This window comes from Cricetulus griseus (assembly GCF_003668045.3).
Source record: "Cricetulus griseus strain 17A/GY chromosome 1 unlocalized genomic scaffold, alternate assembly CriGri-PICRH-1.0 chr1_0, whole genome shotgun sequence".
Lineage (NCBI taxonomy): Eukaryota > Metazoa > Chordata > Mammalia > Rodentia > Cricetidae > Cricetulus > Cricetulus griseus.
Window position 1 is genome coordinate 119,580,338 of NW_023276806.1, and position 24,523 is coordinate 119,604,860.

Below are 24,523 nucleotides of genomic sequence, written 5' to 3' on the forward strand. Positions count from 1 at the left end.
AAATTAAAAAGGATCACAAACTCCCAAGAATAAGTAGGAATTTCAGTTGTTTAGGTAGGTCATAGACTGTAACTTCAAAGCAGGGAGACCCTCCAAATCCTCTCAAAGGCACTTTGCTTTCTTTCAACTAGTGTTGACTGTGTGACTGGGGAAATGCTGGGGCACTTGGCAGGCCCACAGGAAGGGTCAAGCTAGCAATCTGATGGGTGAAAGAGTTACTTACTGCCCACCAGTAGCACCAGCCCTTGACAGTCCACACTAAAGTAGAGAGGAGAAGCAGCTTATATCTAGACATACTAATGAGAACAGATTTCTGAAGAAAACAGAAGGCATGTATGCAAAGACACTCATTGAGCAATCAGGTGGCCAATGTCATGTTCAATGCTATCAGGTTGTACCTCATTTAATCTACAAGTAGTCTATGGGCGGTCAATGTTATCACCTCTATCTTAAAACAAGCCACAGACAGATTAACTTACTTGCCTTAATGGTATACAACAAACAGGCAATGAAACTGTGGCACTGTCCCAGATAGTATGATGTTAGAGCACATGTTAATTCTTCTCCACTATTGTATAAAAAAAGACTGACATCAGCCAAGTGGTGGTGGCACATGCCTTTAATGCCAGCATTCAGGAGGCAGAGGCAGATGGATCTCTGTGAGTTCGAGGCCAGCCTGGTCTCCAGAGTGAGTGCCAGGATAGGCTCCAAAGCTACACAGAGAAACCCTGTCTTGAAAAACCGAAAAGAAAACAAACAAACAAACCAAAAAACCCAACAAGGACTGATACCACCAGCTAATGAGGCTAAAAATATTTTAAAATATAGCTAACTTAGGTGGAAAGGAAGAAATAACAGGCTCCCTAAAGAACAGAAAAGTCAACTGATAAAGCAGCATAGTAGAGACTGGGGTTATAAATCAGTGGAAAATGCATGAGTAGCAAGCACAGGGATAAACCCCCTATACCACAAAATTGTATTAAAATTCAAAATAAAAAATGGAAACACAAAAAGCTTATCCTTAGTAAAACCAGTGTAATTAATGTCCTATAGGTTTCACCACCACTATTATAGTGATAATAAAGTAACCCATGTCCAAAAAGATAAATATTCAAACACCTGTTTAATGACATATAATTGGACAGGCCTTTAATCCCCACACTTAAGAAGCAGAGGCAGGCAAAATCTCTAAGAGTTCCAGGCCAGTGAGCACTACAGAGAGAAACTATGTATCAAAAACAAACAAATCCTCTCTTCTAGGCATAAAATAAACCCAAAGCTACAGAATCTATTTAACTAGGAAAAGAAGAAGGGCAAGATAAAGAGGGGGGGGAAAGAAGGGATGGAGAGAGAGGGGAAGGAGGGAGGAAAGGGTAAGAAAAGCATCCATAGGATGGTAACTTGCTAATGTCTGTGAATATATGCACAACTGTCCACATGTATTATCAAGCAGGAACACTACAGTAGCCCTACCCATATGCCAAATCATCACATCTACTTCTATGGGACAAAAGACAAAAAAAAAAAAAAATCTATGAGGAACTAAAATAAAATAAAATTTGAAATAGCCCTTACAGATTTAAAGACACTTTCTTGCTCAATAAATATAAAATTACATGCTATGGTTTAAATAGACATTCCAAAATCCCTATGTTAGGAAATAAGTCCTCAACGGAAGTATTGAGAAGTAGAACTTTATGGATGGTGAGCAGGACTCATTTCCATAGTAGAGAAACTCTGTAGGATGCTCACATTCCCAGTGATGCTTCTACCATGTAATAGCTCAGCAGGAAGGTCCTTACCAGATACAGCACCTTCGCCTTACAGTCCCCACACTCCAGAAACACAAGCCAACTACAGTTCTCTTTAGTATAAAGCCCTAAGTCTATGGTCTATTTATTTGTTATGAGATGGTTCCTATTAGGTAGCCTATGCTGGTTTCAAACTCCACATCTTCCTTCCTCAGTCTCCTGAGTGCTGATGCTACAAGCATATTCCACCACAACCAGCCCAAGTCCACAAAATGGACTAAGACACTGTATTAAGTATAATTTTTCCAGAAAATACTGCTCAGTGATAATCTGAATTAACCTTTAGGTTATGTGTATAATAAAGTTCTCTCAAGTTGTGTTAAAAACATATCTGTAAGTTTCTGTCTTTTAAAACAATAAAAATAACAAACATCTATTATTTGACAATTTTTAAGAAGCTGCTAAAAAGCAAAAGCATGAACAACACTGGCAATTCACAACAAAAAGAAACACTACTATTGTGCTGTACTGTACTGTACTGTCCTCTAGGCAGCTCTATGACTTGGGAATAGGTTACTGAATCTATTTATAGATACACACTGGCAGTGAATTTGTCCTACCTTTTTTAATGGAAACTTTTAAAGATTTTTACATATTTATAAAAGTTGAATCATGGATGGAAGCAAGTCTATTTTTTAGGATTTATTGTTATTTATATGTATTTATATATTATTTATTTATTTATTTATTTATATGTGAATGTTTGCCTAGTGTGTGCAGTGCCTGTGGAGGCCAAAAGAGGGTATCAGATCCCCTGAAACTGAGAGTTACAAGCAGTTGTGAGCTGCCATGTCCATTCTGGGTTGCAAACTCTGATCGGCAAGAACAGTAAAGGTGTTTAACTACTAGCCCATCTCTCTAGCCACAAACAAGTCTATTTTTGTAAGTTAGTTCCATCATTTGATAAGTTATTATAAATATCACTTTCTTACTCCCCCCTTCCACATGCCATAGAGGAATGAAGTAAATTACAGAAGACTGAAATGTCTACACTGTAGCTGGCAGCATCTAGAAAAACAGGCTTGGAAGGTTCTCCAACAATACACAAGGAAAAAGCATGATGACAAACCTGTGTCCCAACATTTCGTGTCTTATCAATAAGAGTCACACTTAACTTGTAATTAAAGCAGAACCACCATCAAGTTTATTATTCAAGTAAGCTGGTATTTCTACTTTTGAATCAAAAGTACATCTGCAGCAACAAATGCTTTCAGAAAAAGAAACTATACATACTGGCTGAAAATGTAGGTTAGTAGTAGAGCTTGCTAGCATGCCTAAGACCCTGATTTTCATCCTCAGCACCACCCAAAAGTAAAACAAAACAAAAACCCTTCTACCTTTTTTAAGGCAATGTCTCTCTTGTTTCTACTGCTGCCCTGTACAGACTGCCTGGCTCACAAGTTTCCAGGCAAACTCTCTGGTCTCCACCTCCCATCTCACTATAGGAATATTATGATTACAAATTGCTATATGGTTACAAGAATCTGAACTCAAGTCATTGGGCTTGCATGACAAAGCACTTTTACCCAATGAGTTTTCCCCCTTTTGGGGGAGAGGGAGGTCAGAGAACAACCTTAGATGTTGATTTTTAGACAGGGTCTGTTTTGTTGTTTGCCAATACACACTAGCTAGCTGGCCCACAGGTTTCTGGACTTTCCCTTGTCTCCACCTCTCATCTAACTGTGGGAACACTGGGATTACAGGAGTATACCACTGTGCTAGCTTTATGTGGACTCTGGGGATCTGAACTCAGGACCTCACACTTGAGCAGCAAGTGCTTTATCCACTAAGCCATCTTCCTAGTCCTCTATTCTAATTTTAAAGCTAGAAATAGCTAATACAGGAATATGAGTAGCCACTAATAATCACAATGCTTGAAATGTCATGGTTTTTTTTGGGGGGGGGGTGGTTTTAAAACTTTTATAAACCAGTAACTTTCCACTGCTAGTAAAGGATTTCCCAAGAAAACAAGTATTTTTTATTTATTCTTTAATAAAATGATACTCTTCATACATTTTTAAATTCTAAAGATAATCTACCTTTTGTTACAGTTAACGGCAATAAATTAGTCTAATGCCATCTCTAATAAAAAAATTTCCTATTACTGACACCTATCAAAAACAATCTTTGCCAGCAGTGGTGGTGGCACATGCCTTTAATTCCAGCACTCGGGAGGCAGAGGCACTGGGATTTCTGTGAGTTCAAGGCCAGCCTGGTCTACAGAGTGAATTCTAGCACAGCTAGGGCTACACAGAGAAACCGTCTCGAAAAAAAACAAACAAACAAAAAACAAAACAAAACAAAAGAATCTTCTCCTATATTTTGTATTTTCTCACCTAACAAAGGATGTTCAGATGTCAAATCCTCCCCTCGCCCCACAGTGATAGCTGCTGGAGACAAAGTGGGTGGTGGCGGTGTTCTATCCATCCTCGCACACTCATCCGAGTCCTCAGGCATTTCTTCCTCACACACATCTTCTACTTGATAAACCTGCAAAGACAAGTCATACTGACTTGAAATTTTTCGAAAACTACATTTCATGTGGTATTCTGAATTTTTAAAAAAATTAATTCTAAATGATTTAAAATTAAAAGCAAGGCAAATGACTATATTTGACAAGTTCAAAGGAAAATTGAAACCACTTGTAAAAATTCCTCTACTGCTTAGTAGTGTGACACTGAAAGCACACTTTGGGCCAGTTATGTAAGCCAGGAATCACTGGACTTTCCAAATGATAATAACCATATCTGAACATATTTTCAAGAATTAAAAAAAAAGTTTTGGCTTTATACAATCAAATAACTATTTTAAAACACCATTGCTTCTGTTACTTTCTACCTATTGTGAATTAAAACAGGTGCCAGTACTTTTCACAAACACTCTAACTAAACTTCCAAAATAATATATGCCAGGCCAACATAATGCCAAAAAATTATATGCAAGATTACTCATCGTTATTAAAGGCTAAATTAGGAAAAGTAATGTATATGAAACTGCAGAAAAATAAGCAATCATTTTCATTCCCTTTCTGTTCTATCAAGAATCAAGTAATTTCTTATAAGCTAGTACAAAATATACAGAAAACATTTTTCTTTAAAACTGAACACACACAACATGGCTCTATCTGTTAGTCCCTTTTATCTAACTGTAGTGGTTTTACTGAAAGATTGTGACATCAAAATCACAGAGGAGAAATCATGTAACTAGAGCTATATTACTCAACTAACATTTTATGAAACTTTAGGATTAACTTTCAAAGTGTTTCTAGAAATTAAGATGTGCTTTGATTGGTTGCTATTTCTGAAAGATGGCCCTCTACTAACACAAAGCTGTAAGACAGCTCAGTTTCTTTCATGTAGCAAAGTTTTCACTTACATTTACAAAGATTGAGGTTTTTTAAGATTTCTTAAACTAATTAACATTGAAATAAATCTTAACAGTTAAAAAAATCCTGAACATTCACAAAGTTAACTTTAAGTGATATTCATTATTACATTTTTAGTTAAATTGTTGGAAAATTTTGATAATCTGAGGTGTTGAGAATTTAATATGAAAATAATCAAGATTTTTTTAATCTGGCACAAAACATGTAAAGTACTATAAAGTTTCATTTATGAAGATATGCATAACAAGTAATACTGGTTAAAAAAAAACAGAAAAAAAAAACTCTAAGACAAAATACTGAGTTCAAGGCTAGCCTGGATGCTTAACAAAAGCCCATCTAAACACCAGCAAAAAAAGATTGAACATGGTTTTTGCTTTAAAAATAAAATTTCTGAGGGTGGCATGCCTTAGTTCCAGCACTCAGGAGGCAGAGGCAGGCAAATCTCTGAGTTCAAGTCCAGTCTGGTCTACAGAATGAGTTCAGGACAGCCAGGACTACACAAAGAAACCCTGTCTCAAAAAAACAAACAAAAAATCTAAAATCCCACTAGAGTCATTTTATATTTAACTTGATATCTTGAATTATGATCCAAATCAGGTACTAAGTAGGTAACATTTTTTAAATATATTTTTTTACATCCATGAACTAGAAACCTGTTTCACCAAGAGCCCCTCATGTCACAAGTGGAAGCAAGTCATTGTTACTGTATACTACACAGCTTACGGCACTAGTCTATTCGTGGTAACAGCAATGTTTAACATAAGGATAATACTCACCATAGACTACATCACTGCCCAAAATGTCTATGAGTTAACAAAAACAACCAAAAATAAAATAAAATAAACCTGTCTGGTACCTAAAAACTAGAAGGTGCAGTGTTAGTTCAGGGGATGGGGGGTGCTGGAGAGCTGGCTGAAGGCAGTCATGCAAGAGTGGCTTCTTGACAGTTAAGTTTCATCCATGGTGCTCCTTCCCTCACAGACAGTTCTTTCCCTCCAAAGGCCATCTGCTAAACTCTAACCTCTTCCTCCTCACTGCTGCCACCTGCTGCTGCAACATTTGCTTACAGCATCTTTTAAGCAATCACCATGTACTTAATTCTGATTTTTGAAAACTATTTTTTTAAAAAGGAAAAGGCTATAATACAAACAGAATTTTTTTCAAATTACCCATCAAAGAACACTATAAAATACTTTTCTTTCTTATGATGAGGTTAAATACAGGGAGCTCTTCATAATCTCCCACATAAAAGAAAACAAGTTAACAGGGAAATAAAGTAGGCATAAGAAATTTCTCACACATATCTGGCACAATCAGCACAAAAAACATCTAAATGCAACAACTAAAATACTGAGAAAGGCAGTAATTGGAGATTTTGCTCACAAGATCATTACAAAACTGCACAAGTTCTATTTAGCTCATAACTATAACTATTCTAAAAATAATGAAGACCACCAAACTTACCTCAGTAAAGTCCATATTCCCATCTGTCTCCCTTTCCTAAATAAACTGAGGAACATTTGTTTATTAGTTCTAAATCATCTATCCTCAACATATCTTATTTACACCCAATCTCAATTTAAAAAAAAACTATTTCTTTTATAGAAATATCTTTTTTGAAAACATACTGATTTAGTTTGATAATTCACCTTTTTCTTTGAAGTTTTTACATTTTATTAGAAAGAAATAATCAAGGGTGGAAACGGTGTTTTTATGGAAAAAAATTCTGGCCACAAGAACAACAAACCAGAAACTTAGTAAATAGTTGCTGTGAAAAGAATCCAAAGAACACTGGCATCCAGACAGCAGGTCCTGTTGTCACACAGTAACAGAGGGACCTTCCAGAAATGGCCATCGCCTTGTGTTTAAAAACAGAGGGCAAAATCAGCAAAACAAATCCAATAATATTTTGACACAGTATTTAAAGTGTTTTATTTTTGGCATTTCTACCCTAATTATGTTGACCAAAAGTCCTCCTACTAAAAAATACATTTAAAAGGTATATGATATTTTATTGTTTATTCATTGAAAACCAGTCACTGAATTAAATGTTAAGAAAATGAAATTAAGTTGAATTTGATTTCTTTGGAGGTTCTGTATTTTTCCTAAACCTTTGTTTTTCATGTTTTTGTTTTGACAGTAACTAGGGACTGCACCAGGGCCTGGCATATGCTAAACAGGTGCTCTACCACTAAACTACATCCTCAGTGCAAACCCTGTTGTAAGTGCTCTAAAACACAGAGGCATAATTAGAGGACAAGCTTATCTAGCACTGGTTTCTCCTAGGTTCTGGCTTCTGGGGCAATAACAGGTAAAACTGAGCAGCTCTGTGCCTATTAAGATCACTTAAAAGGACAGAACAACAAACTACAAAATGGAGTTGTAAGAGTCAAATGTTTCTACTAATGAAGACAGCAAAACTCCTTTCCTTCTAAGATCAATGTTAATTGATATCTAAATATTTCAATTTAGAAATATTCTGTGGGGACTCCTATAGCCAAGGCTGCTCTTGAACTCACTGGACTGTCCAGGATGGCCAAACTCTTGATTCTCCTGCCCCAGCTTCCCAAGAACTGGTCTGACTTTCAGTGATTTTCAATGTTTGATACAAAACTTCCTTTTAGAAAAATTCTTTTCCTCAGTAAGAAACTGAATCTGGTAAACTTGTAAAAACCTTATTTCAATTTTTGCATAAACCATTTTATAAATTTCAGTAACTACTTCAGAGAAAATTTTGAAAAAGAAAAATATTTTCAAGATAATTTTCCTTTTTACGCTTCATGTGACCTTTTCTAGAGGCTCATTCTGATACATTCCATTGAAATCCCAATTATTCAAAATTCTTACTTCATTTCTGTTACTCTCAGTGTCAAAGCCAGAGACTCACAGTTTTGAGTCTTTTAACTGAGAAATGACTTAAGTATATATTTTCTCTTAGTAGATAGAAACTATAAAAAGTCAGTTTTTTATCAAGTTGAATTCTACCCTAGAATGTTTTTACAATTTTAATTACAAAACATAATTTCATCAAAAAAAAGTTACATCATACAATCACACCCATTCCTTCAAAGAAAAGCTGCTCAAGGCCCAAGACTTCCAAATGCATACAACTAAAAGGTTAGCTAGATAAACCATGCGCTTAAGAACATACAGAAGGGATCTATGAAGGATAATCACCTTAAGAGAAAAAACTTTGTGCAGATGACACTGGTTCAAATGCATTCCCTTGGGGAAAAAAAATCAACTCTGTAAAGATAGCAGATGGATTTGTTTAAATAGTAATAAAATTAACGAGGGACTTTAATAACCATCACAAATTTAAAGCATGCAACCATACTACAACAAATGACATTTTTTTTTCCTTTGCCCATACAATACATTGTCGGAATACTGACACAGGAAAAATGCAAGCTTAAAAAAATCATAGGCATTTAGACTTCACAGAACAGCACAGTGTGGGAGAACCAGCTTTACGTTCAGTTCAGCAAGAAAGTCAAAGAGCTGCCAAGGGCTTACCACTGGTGGATCAACGGGTGCTGCTGGTTGTACTTGGAGATTTACCGCAACAGTCTGTGGAGGAGGAAGAGTCTGAAATGGCAACTGGACCAGAGCTTCTGCAGCAGGGAGCTCTTCTTCTGACACCAACGCATTCTGCACCAAAACCTGGCCCTGGGATAGAATTTCAGGCTGCACTTGTAAAGACTGCATAGACTGCAAGGGCAGTGGTGGGATCTGAGCTGGAGGAGATGTCGACATCTGTGGAGGGGTTGCAATTGGAAGTGGAGATGACTGCAGGGTTGAATATTGCTGGTGTGATGTTGGAGACACAATCTGCTGAGCAGGGGACACCAAGGCAGACTGTTGGACTGGGCCAATGTGTACAACAGGGGATGCTGGAAGTGGAAGATGGGATGGAAGATTCAGCTGTGCTGTGGGTTGTACCTGATCAGCAGTAGCCTGCTGCAAATTTGGCCCTGTTTGAAGAGCTGAAGACACAAGAGGGTGTGGCTGGATAAGTGCTTGTGGATGGATAATTATAGTAGGAGACTGACTTGGGGAATGAGGTGGAGGAGGAGACACCACTACAGATTGCTGTGCTGACTGTGCCTGGTTGGGAGACACAGTTAAAGGAGGGGGATGGCTCTGAATTGGTGAGCAATGCTGTGATTGGGCATTACTAGGAGCCGGAGAAAGGCCATGGTTTGGGAGTGGAATACAGTGCTGGGATGGGGACAGATCTTGAGTTGGATTCTGAAGGGTGATTGGCTGAATTTGCTGTTGTTGCTGTTGTAAAATCAGCTGATGATGGGAAACCTTAGGAGGTGGTGAATGAAGAGGAATCTGTTGATGTTTGATTAGAGAATGAGGTTGAATTGGAGAATATGAAGCTGTGAGAGAAAAAAATGACAATTAGTACTGATTTCAAAATGAAATAGTTATACATAACTCTAAAGGAGGAGAGTTTTCACATTAGAGAGTCATAGTCACTAGCAGTCTATTACAAGTCTTTTAAGTATGAGTATTTAACATTCTATGACAACATATTTTCCTTGCAAGGTTAAAAACACTGGATAAAATAAGCTATGCTATGAAACACTGAACGAAAACAATTTAATCACATAAGTACAGCTTCACACATTCTACTCTTCCAGGTCACATAGAGCAGCTTCATTAGCTTAGTTCTTAGGTCAATACACTTGAGTCTATCTCTTCTCTGAAGGTGAAATATCAGTACTCAACAATACAGTACACAGGGGTAACTTCAAGATCAAGACCTATCAATGACAAAACATGTCGCAAACTAATAGCAAAATCAATTGGCTAAAAAACTTCCTAAGTGAATGTTTCAGCTTGGATGAAGTCTTTATTATTTGATCAAAATGAAATTGTTCCACATAAAACTTCAATTAAGCAAAATACATGGCTGAATCTTGTAGCAGGGCCATTCCAAATCAAAGTGAGCAGTTGTTTTCTTTCAGAGAATGAATAAGATCATGATACCTAAACAAGAGATGGTGTTTAACCCTTTCCACTCAATGGAAACCCAGAGTGAGTTGTAAGTAGTAGTATCTATCAGATCGCCTCCACAGGTACTCACAACTGGGATGAATTCAGCCAAGGATCACCCTAAGTTATGAATAGCTCCCACCATGATGCCTCTTTACAGGAGGAGAAGCTGATGAAATCTCCCCTACCTAGAACTGAGAAATGAGGCCACTGGAAGGTAAACTGAAACAACTGCTTAATGCCACACAGAACTTACACACATCTAAGATGTTATGGTAGGCACATCTTTAATCCTAACACTTGGAAGGCAAAGGCACAGTGGATCTCTGTGTTAGAGGCAAGCTTGCAATCATAGCAAGTTCCAGGCCAGCCAGGACTATAAGGGAGACCCTGTCTCAATGTACACACACACACACACACACACACACACACACACACACACACACACACACCAAGTACATATCTAAATCATATCTAAAGACAGAATTTATCTTGCAATGTAAATATAAAAATTACATAGCACTTTACATCTTTTTGTATTCAACCAGTTATGGCAACAGCCTTATACAAACTTCTAATAACTTTTTTCTTAAATATTTTTGCATTTGATTATAATTTAAATTTTAGGGGTCAAAATTTAAGATGAAAAGACCTTCCAGCAGTTAAGAGCACTGGTTGTCCTTCCAGGACCTGAATTTTGTTCTCAGCGCCCACATGGCACCTCATATCTATCTGTAACTCCAGTCACAGGGGATCCAATACCTTCTTCTGGCTTCCCCAGGCACCTGGCACACATGTGATGTACGTATATGTGCAGGCAAAAATCATACATAAAAAATGATGTTTAAAAATTATAGAGATCCTTTAAAGAAATTACATCTGCCAGGAGGTGTTGCACACCTTTAATGCCAGAACTCAGGAGACAGAGGCAGGCAGATCTCTTGAGTTCAAGACCAGCCTGGTCTACAGAATGAGTTCTAGAATATCTGGAGCTACACAGAGAAACACTGCCAAAAAAAAAAAAAAAAAAAATCTAATTAGTATCTCAAAAGAGTATTTAGAAATTTCACTAGATATCTACTAATTACTTTTAGATGAAGGGCTGTGGTCAGAACACAAGCATGAGCATGAGCTCAAACACAGCACTGAAGAAAAATGAGGTCTAAAACTTAATGCAAAAATAACTTTTCACATGAGCTAGTAATTCAACTTAAGACAGTGTTCAGAAGAGAACAGTGAATAAATCTACAAATGTGCAGATAGCTATATTATATAAATAAATCCTGTGGTCCTATAAAGTGCTTTCAGTTCTCTGATTAGCACTTGGATAACAGCTGTGGAGTAAGTGGCTGTTATTCTTTCAGATAAGGAAACAGAACTTTTAGTCTCCATTTTAAAAAAGAATGTTATAATTTAATTTTATCATCTTTTTCAAATACTTTTTACTTTTAATTATGTGTCTATGTGGTGTATGCATGAGTGTGAGTCTCTGAAACCTGAAGAGTCCCTTGAGCTGAGAGTTACAGGTGGTTGTGAACCATCCAACAAGAGTCCTGGGAACAGATCTCCAGTCCTTGCAGGAATAACCACTCTTAACTTCTTTCCAGCCCCACATGTCCTAACACAGGTGATGTACCCACTAGAATAACTTTGTGCTCTTATAGGTAAATAATCTAACGTTTCAGTAGAGTAACAATCTATTCTTCATCTAAATCAAATTTTTCTCAGATCAGAAGTCAAAGAATGTAATAACAAGTCCTAGAATGCAGGATGAGGACTATGAGCAAGGAAAGCTGAAGATGTCTACAAAATTATGTCCAACTGGTTAAATTCCTTGACTTTAATGAACACTATTTTACTGTCAGAGTGGACTAATAATCAAAAGGTCAATGACTGGCATAATTTCTCTTATTATTTACAATAGTATATCATTTCATTCAATCATTACTGCAACCCCATGAAGTAGACATGGTACAAAACTAATGCAATATATGACAGATTAACTGGAATCACCTACCAAAGAGCAGCACTAAGTAAGAGAGTTCAAGGCTCTCTTACAAACTATTTGTGCCCCTTTCCCAAAATTCACCATGTTGAAACCATAACCCCTAAAATGGCTATATGTAGAGATGGAAAGTCTAGGAAATTAAGGTCATGTGGGATTCTAGGAGTGAGCCCCTGGAATGGCAGAGATTTGTATACGAATAAAAAGAGATAGCAGGGCTGGTGAGATGGCTCAACAGGTAAAGGCACTTGCCAACAAGCCTGATGACCTGAGTTTGATTCCTGGAACCCACGTGGTAGAAGGAAAGAACCAACTCCTACAAGTTGTCCTCTGACCTCAACATGGACTCTGTGAAATGCTCATGCCCCCTGCCCTACCCCTAACACACGAAACTAAGTCTTCCCCAAAACCATGTTCTTAAAGAAATTATTAGAGAGCTCTCCTGGCTCACAGGATAAGTCCATCTGAGAACACAGAGAAAGTGGCAAATGATGAGGCAGAAAGACAGTCCTCATCAGAAACTAGGAACACCAGACTTTGACCTGAGACTTCCAAGGTATGTATGACATTTCTTGGTGACAGCTAGAAAAAAATCAGTAGAAGATTTTTTCATTACATGTTGAATTAATTTCTAGAGAAGAAAAAAGGAAAAAAGAAAAGGCCCTCTAAAAAACTGCTTTAAAAACACATTCCATGATTTCTAGAAATGTGGTTAAAGGTAAACGTTCACCTTTATATATTAAAAACAGAATTATCAGTCATGCATGATAGGCAGCTGAGGCAGGAGAATTGTCATGAGTTCAAGGGCAGCCTAGGCTACTGTCTTTTTTATATTTATATAAAAAAATAAATATAATTGTTAACAAATGAAAGCTTTTACCCTCAAGGAGAAATAGTAAAGAAAATCAGGTTATATTTAGACCCTAAAATTGCATGCAAGAAGTCGGGCATTTGTGGCACATGCCTTTAATCCCAGCACTTGGGAGGCAGAGGCAGGCAGATCTCTGTGAGTTCAAGACCAGCCTGGTCTATAAGAGCTAGTTTAAGGACAGGCTCCAAAGCTACACAGGGAAACCCTGTCTTGAAAACCCAAAGAGAGAGAGAGAGAGAGAGAGAGAGAGAGAGAGAGAGAGAGAGAGAGAGAGAAATTACATGCAAGAAAACAGTAACCATGTCCACTATAGTACTATTAGGTCTGTTTTTTTTCCTCTATTTCAAATGACTGTTGGCATAGTTCTAGCTAAAAAAAAAAAAAGGTAAGATGACAGGTCTCACTAGCTACTATGCCCTGACCAGCCAACTCAGGCATAGTAGGTACTGCTGTTCCACACTGACTCTAAGAACCCTGGCTAGATGCTACTGTGAGGCTGAGAATACTCTGTCAATGCTGTGTACAAAAACACACTTATCTGGACATATAGACTAGGACTTAGATATCTATAATAAAAAAAAATCTAACTATAGCATGAAAGGAGTTATTAGCAAAGTTTATAGCACTTCTCTAAGATTCATTCATAACAATCCTAAGCACCATGGTAACTAAATAATGTTAATGGAAAAGATTGATAATTTCCAAAGTCTAAGTGTGGAAAACTAGAAGACTGGTCCAAATATATACCAGCCTACCTATTACAGCCAAATGAACATAAGGCACAATTTAGTGCTGTTAAGATGAAAAGGTGAATCTGAAAAAAGATTAAAAGATATAATAAAGTAGAATGCTGAAAAACTGCCTATCACAGGCAGAAATGCTGAGGTCTCTACAGGAGCACCTGCAAGGTGCTTGCTGTCTAGTAAAGAAGCTTGAGTTCAGGAAGCATAGAACCTGTGATAGAAGTTCTGAGGAAAGAGATATTTCAACTTAGAGGAATCAGGCAATGCCAAGATTCTGAGGTTTCGTGAAGCAAATAAGATTGACAACTCTAACACAGAAGTTGTTAAAGGGCTGTGACCATGTTAGAGCACTTGTGTGGCCTGTGTGTGAGGTTCTAGATTCAATCCTGAGTACCAAATGGACACAGAAATCAGTCTAGGGGGAAAAGTAAATTTCAATAGTATAGAACAAGAGACAGGAAGCTCACTCCGGAAGGCACCAACATTTTCAGTTTAGGAACCATGAAGCAGGGTTACCTGAAGAAATGAGATCCTCATGGATTAATACGAATAGAAAGAACTTGACAACTTTTGCCTAGATGAAAGCCCACACTGGTAGTGGTGGATGTGGGGTTAGGAAAATAATTTCCTTATTTGCCCAATCTTTTTGAAAAAGTAACAAATTCTTAGCACTAATGACTTAAACAAAATGCACTTACTTTTTTACTAAAAGCATAAAAATATGTTCCACTAAAGCATACTATATAAACTACACAATCGTTTTTTAAAAGCTAAAAGATTTTATTAGTATAAAGAGACCAGCACATCGTAAAGATGTTAAGTGCCAAGTAACAACAGAGAAAGGCCATCTATTTTGCTGCTATAATTTGTTTCAACTACTAGATTTTCTGAAATTTTTTCAAGCTACTTAGTGAGGTCTTCTTTAGCTGACAAGAATTCTCATTTTAAAATGTTTTAAAATTGTCATTCTTATTCAAGTAGCATATACCCTTTGTTTTGCTGTCTGCTAAGAAAACAAATAAGGCAACTATTTTCTATGAACATTTATCCCACCTGGTGCTATTAACTGGTGAATGCTTGATGTCCGAGTGACTGCTGTGCTTCGAGATTCCAAACTTGGGCTTCCTCCCTTCTTGCTCTCTGGAGAAGGGTCTCGTTGGCTGATTTTAGAACTGGTCACTGTTGTTTTATTATGGCAAATTGTCAGTGACTGAGTTTGACCAGTGCTTTTTGGTGGGCCATTCTGTGAGCTAGATAATACACCCAACTTCTGGCTGCGTAATGTTAAATTCTGAACCTAAGAACCACATAACAAAAAGTAAAGATGAAAACAGATAGCTTTAGCTGATACAACAATCATTACAACAATGACAGCAGTTAATATTGTGCCTCCTACACAAAGAGGTCCATGCTCCTGAGACAACTGATTAACCCTTAAGGAAAGGCCACTCTACATAAGCACATCTTAAATACTATGTGGCAAGTTGGAAAGGACATAAAGGGTGGGTATGGGACAGCTGTGAGTGAAGAAGAGTGGAAGGATGGGAAGAACATGAGGAATTAAATGAAAACCAAACGAATACTAAGGGGTGAGGGTTGACGGCAATGAACTATAAATATGAGGAAATGGCTCTGCCACACACTGCATTAAAAGTGACCAACTCTAAATGCGTTAGAGGATTACTATTAAAGACGATTGATTCATCATCTAGTCATCTACTCCAGTGTGATATTTATGAGAAGCATTTTCAGAAAGCTTCTTAAATTAAAATTGTGTACTGACCACTCACTCACTGCCTTTGAAAACTGGCTTTTTTGAGCTGAAACATTATGCCTAGCTCTGGAATGGGTCTGTCTATGTGGTGCTTTGCCTAAACTGGAGACATTCTAAACACTGTAAACTGACAGAATTATCTGACTTCATCTCACTTGAGCTTTTACCTTTCCAAAGAGCAAAGCAGAAAATGCCCCACCAAAAGCTGCGTAGCTTCTTGCCTATCTGGAGCATGCACCAAATACATTTAGTGCTAGCAATGGTCCTGGGAGGGTCAAAGGAGGCCCCACCTTAACAAAGCTAATGACATGCTGCTGAGGTCCAGCTTCTTCAGTTTCAGTGTGCTGACTCTACACAACTTAGCTGATGCTCAAGGCTATATTCCCGGTCCAAATGCCAAAACAGTGTTAACAGAACGTAAATAAATGGTTGTGTCAGGCAAGTTTCAATTAATTCTATAGCTACTGTTAATGTGTGGAAATGAAGTACCTCCCCATTTCACCCCCCAAAAAGAATATGGCTTGGTCCCAGCACAAGCAGTGCTCAGAAGTAGATGAGGACTCTGAGTTCATCAATGGTTTAATTAGCAAATGAACTTAAAATCTGAACAGACTACTAGGAGACAGTGGATCTGTAGAAGAGGGGAGTGGCTGGAGAAAGTTGGTCACTAAGGGCATATCTTTGAAGCAGATTCGGGGCCCTGATCCCTTCCTCTGTCTGCCAAGAAGTAAGCAAGTTAGATCTATCATAGTCCCTGCCATGACAATCCGCCTCTATGCCCCAGGAAAACAACAGCACTGACCCACCCAACATGAACCAAAGCCACAGGCCAAAATAAATTTCCCTCCTTTTAAATTGTTTCTCCTAGGTTATTTGTTAGCAACAGAAATTGACTAAAGCATCCCTTGAAAAAAATCTTCTAAGGGAGACCATATGGGCGTCTTCTCTGATTTTCCTTGAATATTTCCTATTGTGTCAAAATATATTAAATACCATTAGTATTAAAGTTTCATATAAAAAGTAAAATTACTGTATTCCTTGGGTTGCCACTCAAAGCCCACAGTGTAGACCCAACCCACATTGAACCCACTTTCTCTTCTCCAGTCTACAATTCTCATATACCTGCCAAACTGCTCTCACTGTTCCATAACACCATGTACATCTTTCATTTGGTGCCCTTTGTTCTGTCTCCACTTGTCTAAGTATCATTCTTTCTCAAGCCATTATTCTAAGTCCAATAACCCCTTCCCTCTCTCAGAAGAGCTTCCAAGAGTCCTTTGTGAGGAATTTCCTCCTTCTGCTCCAGGATGCTTCCTTGGAATGTGAGATTGGCCTACAGAACAATGTCTAGCTTGTCTGTGCATTATTAACATTCACATCTGTGAAATGGTGAGACTCTGGCTAATAGGCTAGGGGTTTCGGCATTGACTTTTGCACCCCTAGCAATTCAGAACTATAAACACTGGAAACTTCCTAAGTCGGGAATAGTCTCTTATATCTGATTTTGAAATCACATCACATAGCTATTTGAAAGGTTATTTGATTCTACTTATGGCTCTTATGCTAACACTAAAATCTGTTCATATTTTCTAACAAACTTCACCACTTTAATGGGGGCACATTAAAATATCTCAGGAAGGACAGGGATGTAGTTAGGTGGGAGGGCACTTGCTTAGTATGTACAAGGCCCTGGGTACCATATCTAGTATGACAAGAGAGAAAAAAAAAAAAACTATTTTCAGGTATAGAGGCACAGGCCTACTATAACAGCACAAGGAGGCAGAAGCTGGAGAATCGCAAACAAGTTCAAATCCAGTCTAAGATACATAGTTAATTCTAGCACAGTCTTGGCCACACAGCATGATCTGAGTCTAAAAGTTAATAAGTAAATTGACAATAAACTCTCCCAGGAAGAACTACATAAGAGAGAATATAACATTTTCCACAAATGATCCATGTGGTAGACCATATAATAATGACAACCAAGAATAAACAACCTGAAAAACTTGAATGAATCCTTCAAGATGAAAAACGTCTGAACAGTAACTGAAGATTTGACACAATGATCCCTAATACCTGCACCACACCCATTCCTATAATGTGCCTGCTATTTTCTGGAACCCTGAAAGACAATGCACTTGCCACCAAAGTTAAGTATGATGTTGTGTTCTACACAAGCTTGTAGACTTTAGCTACTCTGCTGCCATCTTTGCTCAAATACCAACTTGAAGTAAATAAATTACAAGGTAGAAACTATAGCACCAAAGGTACTACTTACTACTGGAAAGACCACATTCCCAGGGTAGTTTCATTTTGGAAGAAAACCCATCCTAAGATGAGGAATAATGGGTATCCTAGCTTTAATTTTCATTTCAAAGCCTATGATTTTATAAAACCTTTGACATCATGCATAAGGTATTTTTGCTAATTTCACTCTAGCATTTTGTGATATATAATGAATATTTCACTACCAAAATATTCTCAGAATCATTTAACTGGACTCAAGCATTGCAGACACTAGCACAGCATCCTCTCTTTGCAGAAGTGGGGAGGGGTGTCAGTGCTGTGCTGGCCACAGGAGAGCTTTAGTTCCCAGCTTTTTAATGTAAAAAGCTGGTTTCTCTTCAAACCAGAATTTCCCAGAGTGCCCTTTGATAAATAGGGCTTCTTACTCTAGTACAAACATCCTTCTTTTGCCAGTCATGGTGACACACACCTTTAATCCCATCACTCTGGAGGTAGAAGTAGATGGATTTCTGTGAATTTGAGGCCAGCCTAATCTATATAAAGTTCTCCAGGTCAGCCAGAAGTACACAATGAGACTGTGTCTTAAAAAAATAGTTTTTACTCAGTAAAAATTAGAACATTAAACTACAGATCCAATATTCTCAATTAAAAAAAATATAATTTTTAAACTACAGACCTAATTTTTTTAAAAAAGTAGAAAAGTAAAAAAGAAAAGAATAAAGGACAGTGGTGGCACACTCCTTTAGAACCAGCACTTGGGAGGCAGAGGCAGGCATATGTCTGAGTTCCAGGACAGCCAGAACTATACAGAAAAACCCTGTCTTGAAAAACAAAACAAAACCAAACAAAACAAAAATTTCAAAACCAATAGTCCTGGACCCAAAGTTGTGTCTTTGTTGGTCAGCATGGCCTACCACTGCCAGACTTATTCAAAAGCAGTGTTCACAGAAAGATCCCTCCAGTCCCTGGAAAGCCTTAACCAAGTCAGACCGGCACAGCCACAGAGCAGACAGGTCACATCCAATGGCACCAGAAGACCGCTTTCACAAACTACATGAACTACATTAAAGACTTATAAGAATGCTTTCACCATGAGAAACAGTAAGCAAATTGAGCTCCAGATCGTATTAAAGAGAAGCATTATCTCCTAAACAGCTGGTTTATCATGGAAACTATCAAACATTTAAATGGTTATTTATTATCTCTTCATTTCTAGTTTCTCAAAAGCTAACAACCAAATGTATGATTTGTCTTCACACAATGTCAAAGACAGCAAGCAGGAGATATACCTCAGTATGTGGCAGCACTGTACTAAGTAACTTCTGATTGCCTCATTTGCCTCTTGTAAAAACTGAGGTATCATTTCCAAGATAATAATCAAAATTTAGCAGGGATAACCTTGAATTAGCATTTAGTGACCCCTGGTAGTTCCTGGTAAGGAACTACAAAGGGTCAGGGAGCAAGTTAGGAAAACTCTGAGTTTACCTGACCAAAATCTTTATAACTAATACATGAAAATTAGTCTTTATTATTAAATATACCAATACACAGAGGTTCCATGAAAAAGATCAAAGAATATGAATTATTACTATCTCATTTCTCTTTTCTTTCCTTTTTCCCTTCCTTCCTTTCTTTCTTTTGGATTTTCGAGACAAAGTTTCTCTGTATAGCCCTGGCTGTCCAGGAACTCACATTGTAGACCAGGCTGCCTTCAAATTCACAGAGATCCACCTGCCTCTGCCTCTCAAGCACTGGGATAAAGGCATGCAGGACCACAACCAGCCACTATCTCATTTCTTAGATTTACCAGAAAGCTGAAATATGAAACAAAAAATGAAATGCACCAGGCATGGTGACTCATACCTGTAGTCTCAGCACTGAAGAAGCTGAGACAAGAGTACTGTCTCAAGCTCAAGCCCTGGGGCAATCATCAAGTACCAGGCCATCCAAGGCTACTAATAAAACACTGTCTCAAAAAAGATTAAAGCCTGGTACATGCCTTTAATCCCAATACTCAAGAGGCAGAAGCAGGTGGATCTCTGTGAGTTCAAGGCCAGCCTGGTTTACAGATCGAGTTCCAGGTCAGGCTCCAAAGCTATAGAGAACCCTGTCTCAATCAATCAATCAATCAATCAAAATTAATCAATCAATAAAAGTGAACAAGAGATATTTAAGACAAAGATGACCCAATGTATGAATGTCTGTCATGAAGTCTAAAACATTTACTATAAAAAACAACAAAATAGCACCATAAAAAGTAATAGTCTACTCAATTATTTTAACTTAAAAGTTTACTCAATCTAAATGATTTTTATGAAATTTACTAAGGTATCATTTACAATAAGATACAACTGTCCCATAAGTTTTGACAGTGGGTATATACTATATAACCACCATCCCAACCAATACACTAAACATCCCTCCTAGTCAATTTTTCCTACCTCTGTTAACTTAATTTTTTCACTATGGAGAGTTTTCCCTCTCCTGAAATTTAAAAACTACAGAATCACAGAGGCTGTACTCATTGTCTAGCTTCATTTGCTAGCCATAATGTTTATGAGATGTATGGATGATTTGCTCTTTTCATTTTTGAGTACTAACTATTCCACTGTATGAATATGACACCATCTGTTTATACAGTCAGCATTTAAAGAATACATAGCTATTATAAACTATTGTATAGTGTCAGTCAGTGTCATTTAGTTAGCCCCCCAAATGATTGTTTGATGATGCTCTTTATGGTTCTGACTTGCACATTTGTAATGATCTATGATGTTGAACATCTTATCATGTGCTCATTGGACTTCTGTACATTGTCTCTTTGTTTGTTTGTTTGTTCAGACAGAGTCTCACTATATACTTCTGGCTGTATTGAAACTCACTATGTAGACCAAGTCGGCCACAAGCTCACAGAGAGCTATATTTGCCTCTGACTCCTAAGTGCTGGAATTAAAGGCTTACATCACCACATCTGCCCTATATGGTGAGTGTCTTTTGTCAACTATCTCTTCAAATCTTTTTTCCATTTGTAATTGACCTTATGATTCAATTATTAACCTACAGGAATGTTTTCTATACTCTAGATACAGTCTTTGGTCAGATACATATATTGAGAATAGTTATCCTCAGCCTGCAGCCTAGATACTCATTTTTTAATGATTCTTTAAAGAATAATTTTTAGTTTCATTAAGTCCAATTTATCACTATTATTGTTTCTAGTCAATCTTATTTGTGCCCAAAGAAGCCTTGCCCACCCTAGACTTGCAAAGAATCTGTCCTGGAAGGCTAATTTTTTTATTTTTAACTTTAGGCCTATATTCTACTTTTATTTTATTTTTGTGAGTAAAAGGGAAAGTAAGGTTCATTTTTCCCAAAGTACCAAATAAAGTAATACTCTACTTAAGTTTTTAACTTCAAATTGCCTGATTTAATTCATTTTTAAACTTAAAATTACCATCCACTTTGACTTATCTGTTATGTAACTGCTTCCAAAGGCAATCTACAAAAAGAATATACCGCACATAAAAAAGAAATCTGGCACACAATAGAACTAACACTACGGTGTCGTTATTAGAACTTTCATTAACTTGATGGATGTACGTCTACTAATCTGAATCTGTTTAATTATTTCTTGTCTCTACAAGCAAGCATGCTCTTGAAGTTCCCAGGGTTCTGTGAATGTCACCTGAAAGGCATGGCAATGCACTCTGAGCAGAGGAGCTGAAACACGAATGCAGTGACCGTCTTTCCACTGAGACCCAGACCTCCAGTACCACACTGTGATAGACAATCTCACCTGAGCAGCTGCAGACTGACAGGAAGGTGACGATGACGACGAGACAACAGGAATGTCAGACTGCACAGCAGCCACAGTGGTAGCGGGTGTGAAAATCAGCTGTACAGACAGAAAACCAAAAATAATACCCTAAGACTAAAGAACATGTCCCACACACAGTGTGTAGCAAGCAGGCAAGAGACTGAACTTTGTGACAGAGAGACAATGCCAATTAGGACTACCTCCTAAGCAAAAGGCTTCACACGACAACAAAGTTATGATCACAGAGCTAAAAAAGTCATCAACAGCTTTGAAATAGCTCACAATTCTAAGAGTAGGGAAAACTATTCAAAGAAAAGAATGTGCTTTGGTGAGATGAGACCCTCAAACCCAATTTTGTCCCAAGTAAAAGCTACTATCTCAGGATTCCTAAGATGGAAAGTGAAAATAAAACTGTTAGGATATAGATTAATGTTTGTTAAGAAACAGGAAAAGAAACACCAAAACGTCTCTTCAGTCCACACAGTAACAGTGCCACATACTACACTATGATCTTTCTCACCTACAAGGGACCAGTTGTAGGACAAAGTAAGGTTGCTCTTGATGTTAACCCTGTTTGTAAAGGGCTATTTGTTCTAAATGTAAATGCTAGAATGTTAAAACAGAGCAACCAAAGGCCTTCACACCAAAACAACAAAAGAAATAAACAACCTGTACATCACCATCTTGTTTCAAACTTTTAACATTAAACAAGTACCATTAATTTCTAAGACAATACAGTCTATTCAGTCTAACTGGATTTAGTAAATAATGATAGGTTTTAGAGTGTGTAGCTACACTATTTTAAAGTCATTTCAGGAGGTACTTTCTACTTCCTGCTATTTAAACTAAAATGATCAATTAGGGAACTTTCTCATCTTAAACCTTTACAAGCAGGTATTAAATATACAATACTGGGTTTCACTGTGATTTTCATGCATGCGCATACATAGTGATCATATTCACTATCCCCTGCTCCTATTTACCACCCCATACACACCTTTCCTGAACCCCTTCTTTTACATTTTAATTCTTTACTCATTTACTGAATCTAAGTAAATTCACCAACAAATTTTCTTACTTTTGGTGCATGCGGCCTAAAAGCTCTCCACCCAAAAAGGAAAATATTACTGTTTGAGCAGTATGAATTGCCCATTTTAAAGGTCAAAATCATCAAAAACAAAACAGAACAAAAAATATTTCAAATAGTTCAAATCATATTATTAAAAACAATTTCAAGGGAGAAAAGTAATCCAAAAGAAAAAGGTAACATCTACTCTACAATTTGCAAATAAAAGTTGTGTCACATCATCACTTCCTGCCAGCAATACGACTCAAAAATTTCCAATTTTAAATGAAGTAGGGATCAGATACATATTCAGTTCATTGGTCAAAAATATGAATATTAAGGAGGCTGAGAGTATTGCTAGGACGCTTGTCTACTATTCATGAAGCCCCCGTTTCAATCCCTGGTACTGCAAAATTAACTAATGAAATACATATATATACTTATATATACCAAAACATTTGCCTAACTGTACAAAATTATATCAGCCAATGTCTACATGGCTTAAAAAAGTTCATCAATTAATCAGGAAAACAGTAGGTACCTAATTATAGAATTACCAATTACCATTACTATAATAATAAAGAAAAAAACCTGAAGTACACCTAAGAATGCAACAGAATTTGAGACAGTAATAACCAAAGCTATGAATTATCTGAAAAACTATCAGAACTCCAATCCAGATTTCAGAAGGTCCTTGGACATAAATCATCAATATCAACAGAATAAATGATTTATATATCACTGTAAGTACTAAAACTGTAAAATGCCATCAGTTACAAAAAGCTCTTCAGTTGCTAGATGGTGGCACACGCCTTTAATACTAGCACTCGGGAGGCAGAGGCAGGTGGATCTCTGTGAGTTTGAGACCAGCCTTGTCTACAAGAGCTAGTTCCAGGACAGCCTCCAAAGCCACAGAGAAACCCTGTCTCGAAAAGCAAAACAAACAAACAAAAAAACTTGAATTGTAGGGTTGTCAAAACATGAAAAAAAGTTTTAAAATCAGTAACAGTATTAAAAAAATATTGTTACCAAGAAGGCCTCTGAATTCAAGGTGGAATTTATGCATATTTGTAAGTGTTCAAAGGCTGAGCACACACAAGCACATGCTCTCACTTGTTAAATACTGTTTAAGTATTAAAAATGCCTATTGCATCAAACCCAGAAACATTTGCACTCTCCAGTCCTTAGACACTGAAAAGCTGGTATCTTGTATCTTACCATCTGAGCTCGGAGATACATTTGAGCTTGGCTGGCTGTTAAGGTAGGGGAGGTACTGCCTAGTAACATCGTCTGTTGGGTAATACTGCCACTAGTAGAACTGGAAGCCTGGGAACGATTCATCAACTGAGCAGGTGTAGGAGAAGTGGAGAGGTTGATCTAAGGAAGGAAATATAACAGGTTATCTTCCGTATCTTGCCTCCATGTTCTCATCTTCACCCAGCTAAAGCAAGGCCATCAATGGTAGACACCTCAAGGACAGGCTTTGAACTTTGATAGAACCCTTCACTTTGGGCAACTACTTGCATATAAGCACAGACTGAATACAAGCACAGGGCATAGACTGCTTACTTACTGGAACAACTTTGAAACATATCCACATTTCATAAGACTTCTAGCATCTTAAAAATGACCTCCTTACTTGATGGGTGGTAGTGGCACACACCTTTAATCCCAATACTCGGGAGGTAGAGGCAGGCAGATTTCTGAAAGTTTGAGGCCAGCCTGGTCCACATAGCGAGTTCCAGGACAGGCCCCAAAGCCACACAGAGAAACCCTGTCTCAAAAAACAAACAAACA

General features: G+C 37.5%; 1 protein-coding gene across 9 annotated transcripts in view; it reads right to left on the reverse strand.

The window, feature by feature from the left end:
• Phc3 (polyhomeotic homolog 3) overlaps positions 1-24,523 on the reverse strand; it is a 79,967-nt gene that overhangs the window by 34,943 nt on the left and 20,501 nt on the right. For 5 of the 9 annotated variants that reach the window (XR_004772095.1, XM_027392046.2, XM_035451871.1 and 2 more), the window contains exons 5-10: positions 23,945-24,103; positions 21,640-21,738; positions 14,876-15,119; positions 8,713-9,584; positions 8,374-8,421; positions 4,148-4,301 (exon numbers count right to left, since the gene is read on the reverse strand). Coding sequence is in view for 8 of the 9 variants with exons in the window: in XM_027392046.2 (XP_027247847.1) it covers positions 4,148-4,301; positions 8,374-8,421; positions 8,713-9,584; positions 14,876-15,119; positions 21,640-21,738; positions 23,945-24,103 (1,576 nt within the window). In the remaining variant the exon portion in view is untranslated. The remainder of the gene's footprint in view (positions 1-4,147; positions 4,302-8,373; positions 8,422-8,712; positions 9,585-14,875; positions 15,120-21,639; positions 21,739-23,944; positions 24,104-24,523) is intronic. The other 4 variants (XM_027392048.2, XM_027392047.2, XM_027392050.2 and 1 more) reach the window with 4 other exon arrangements.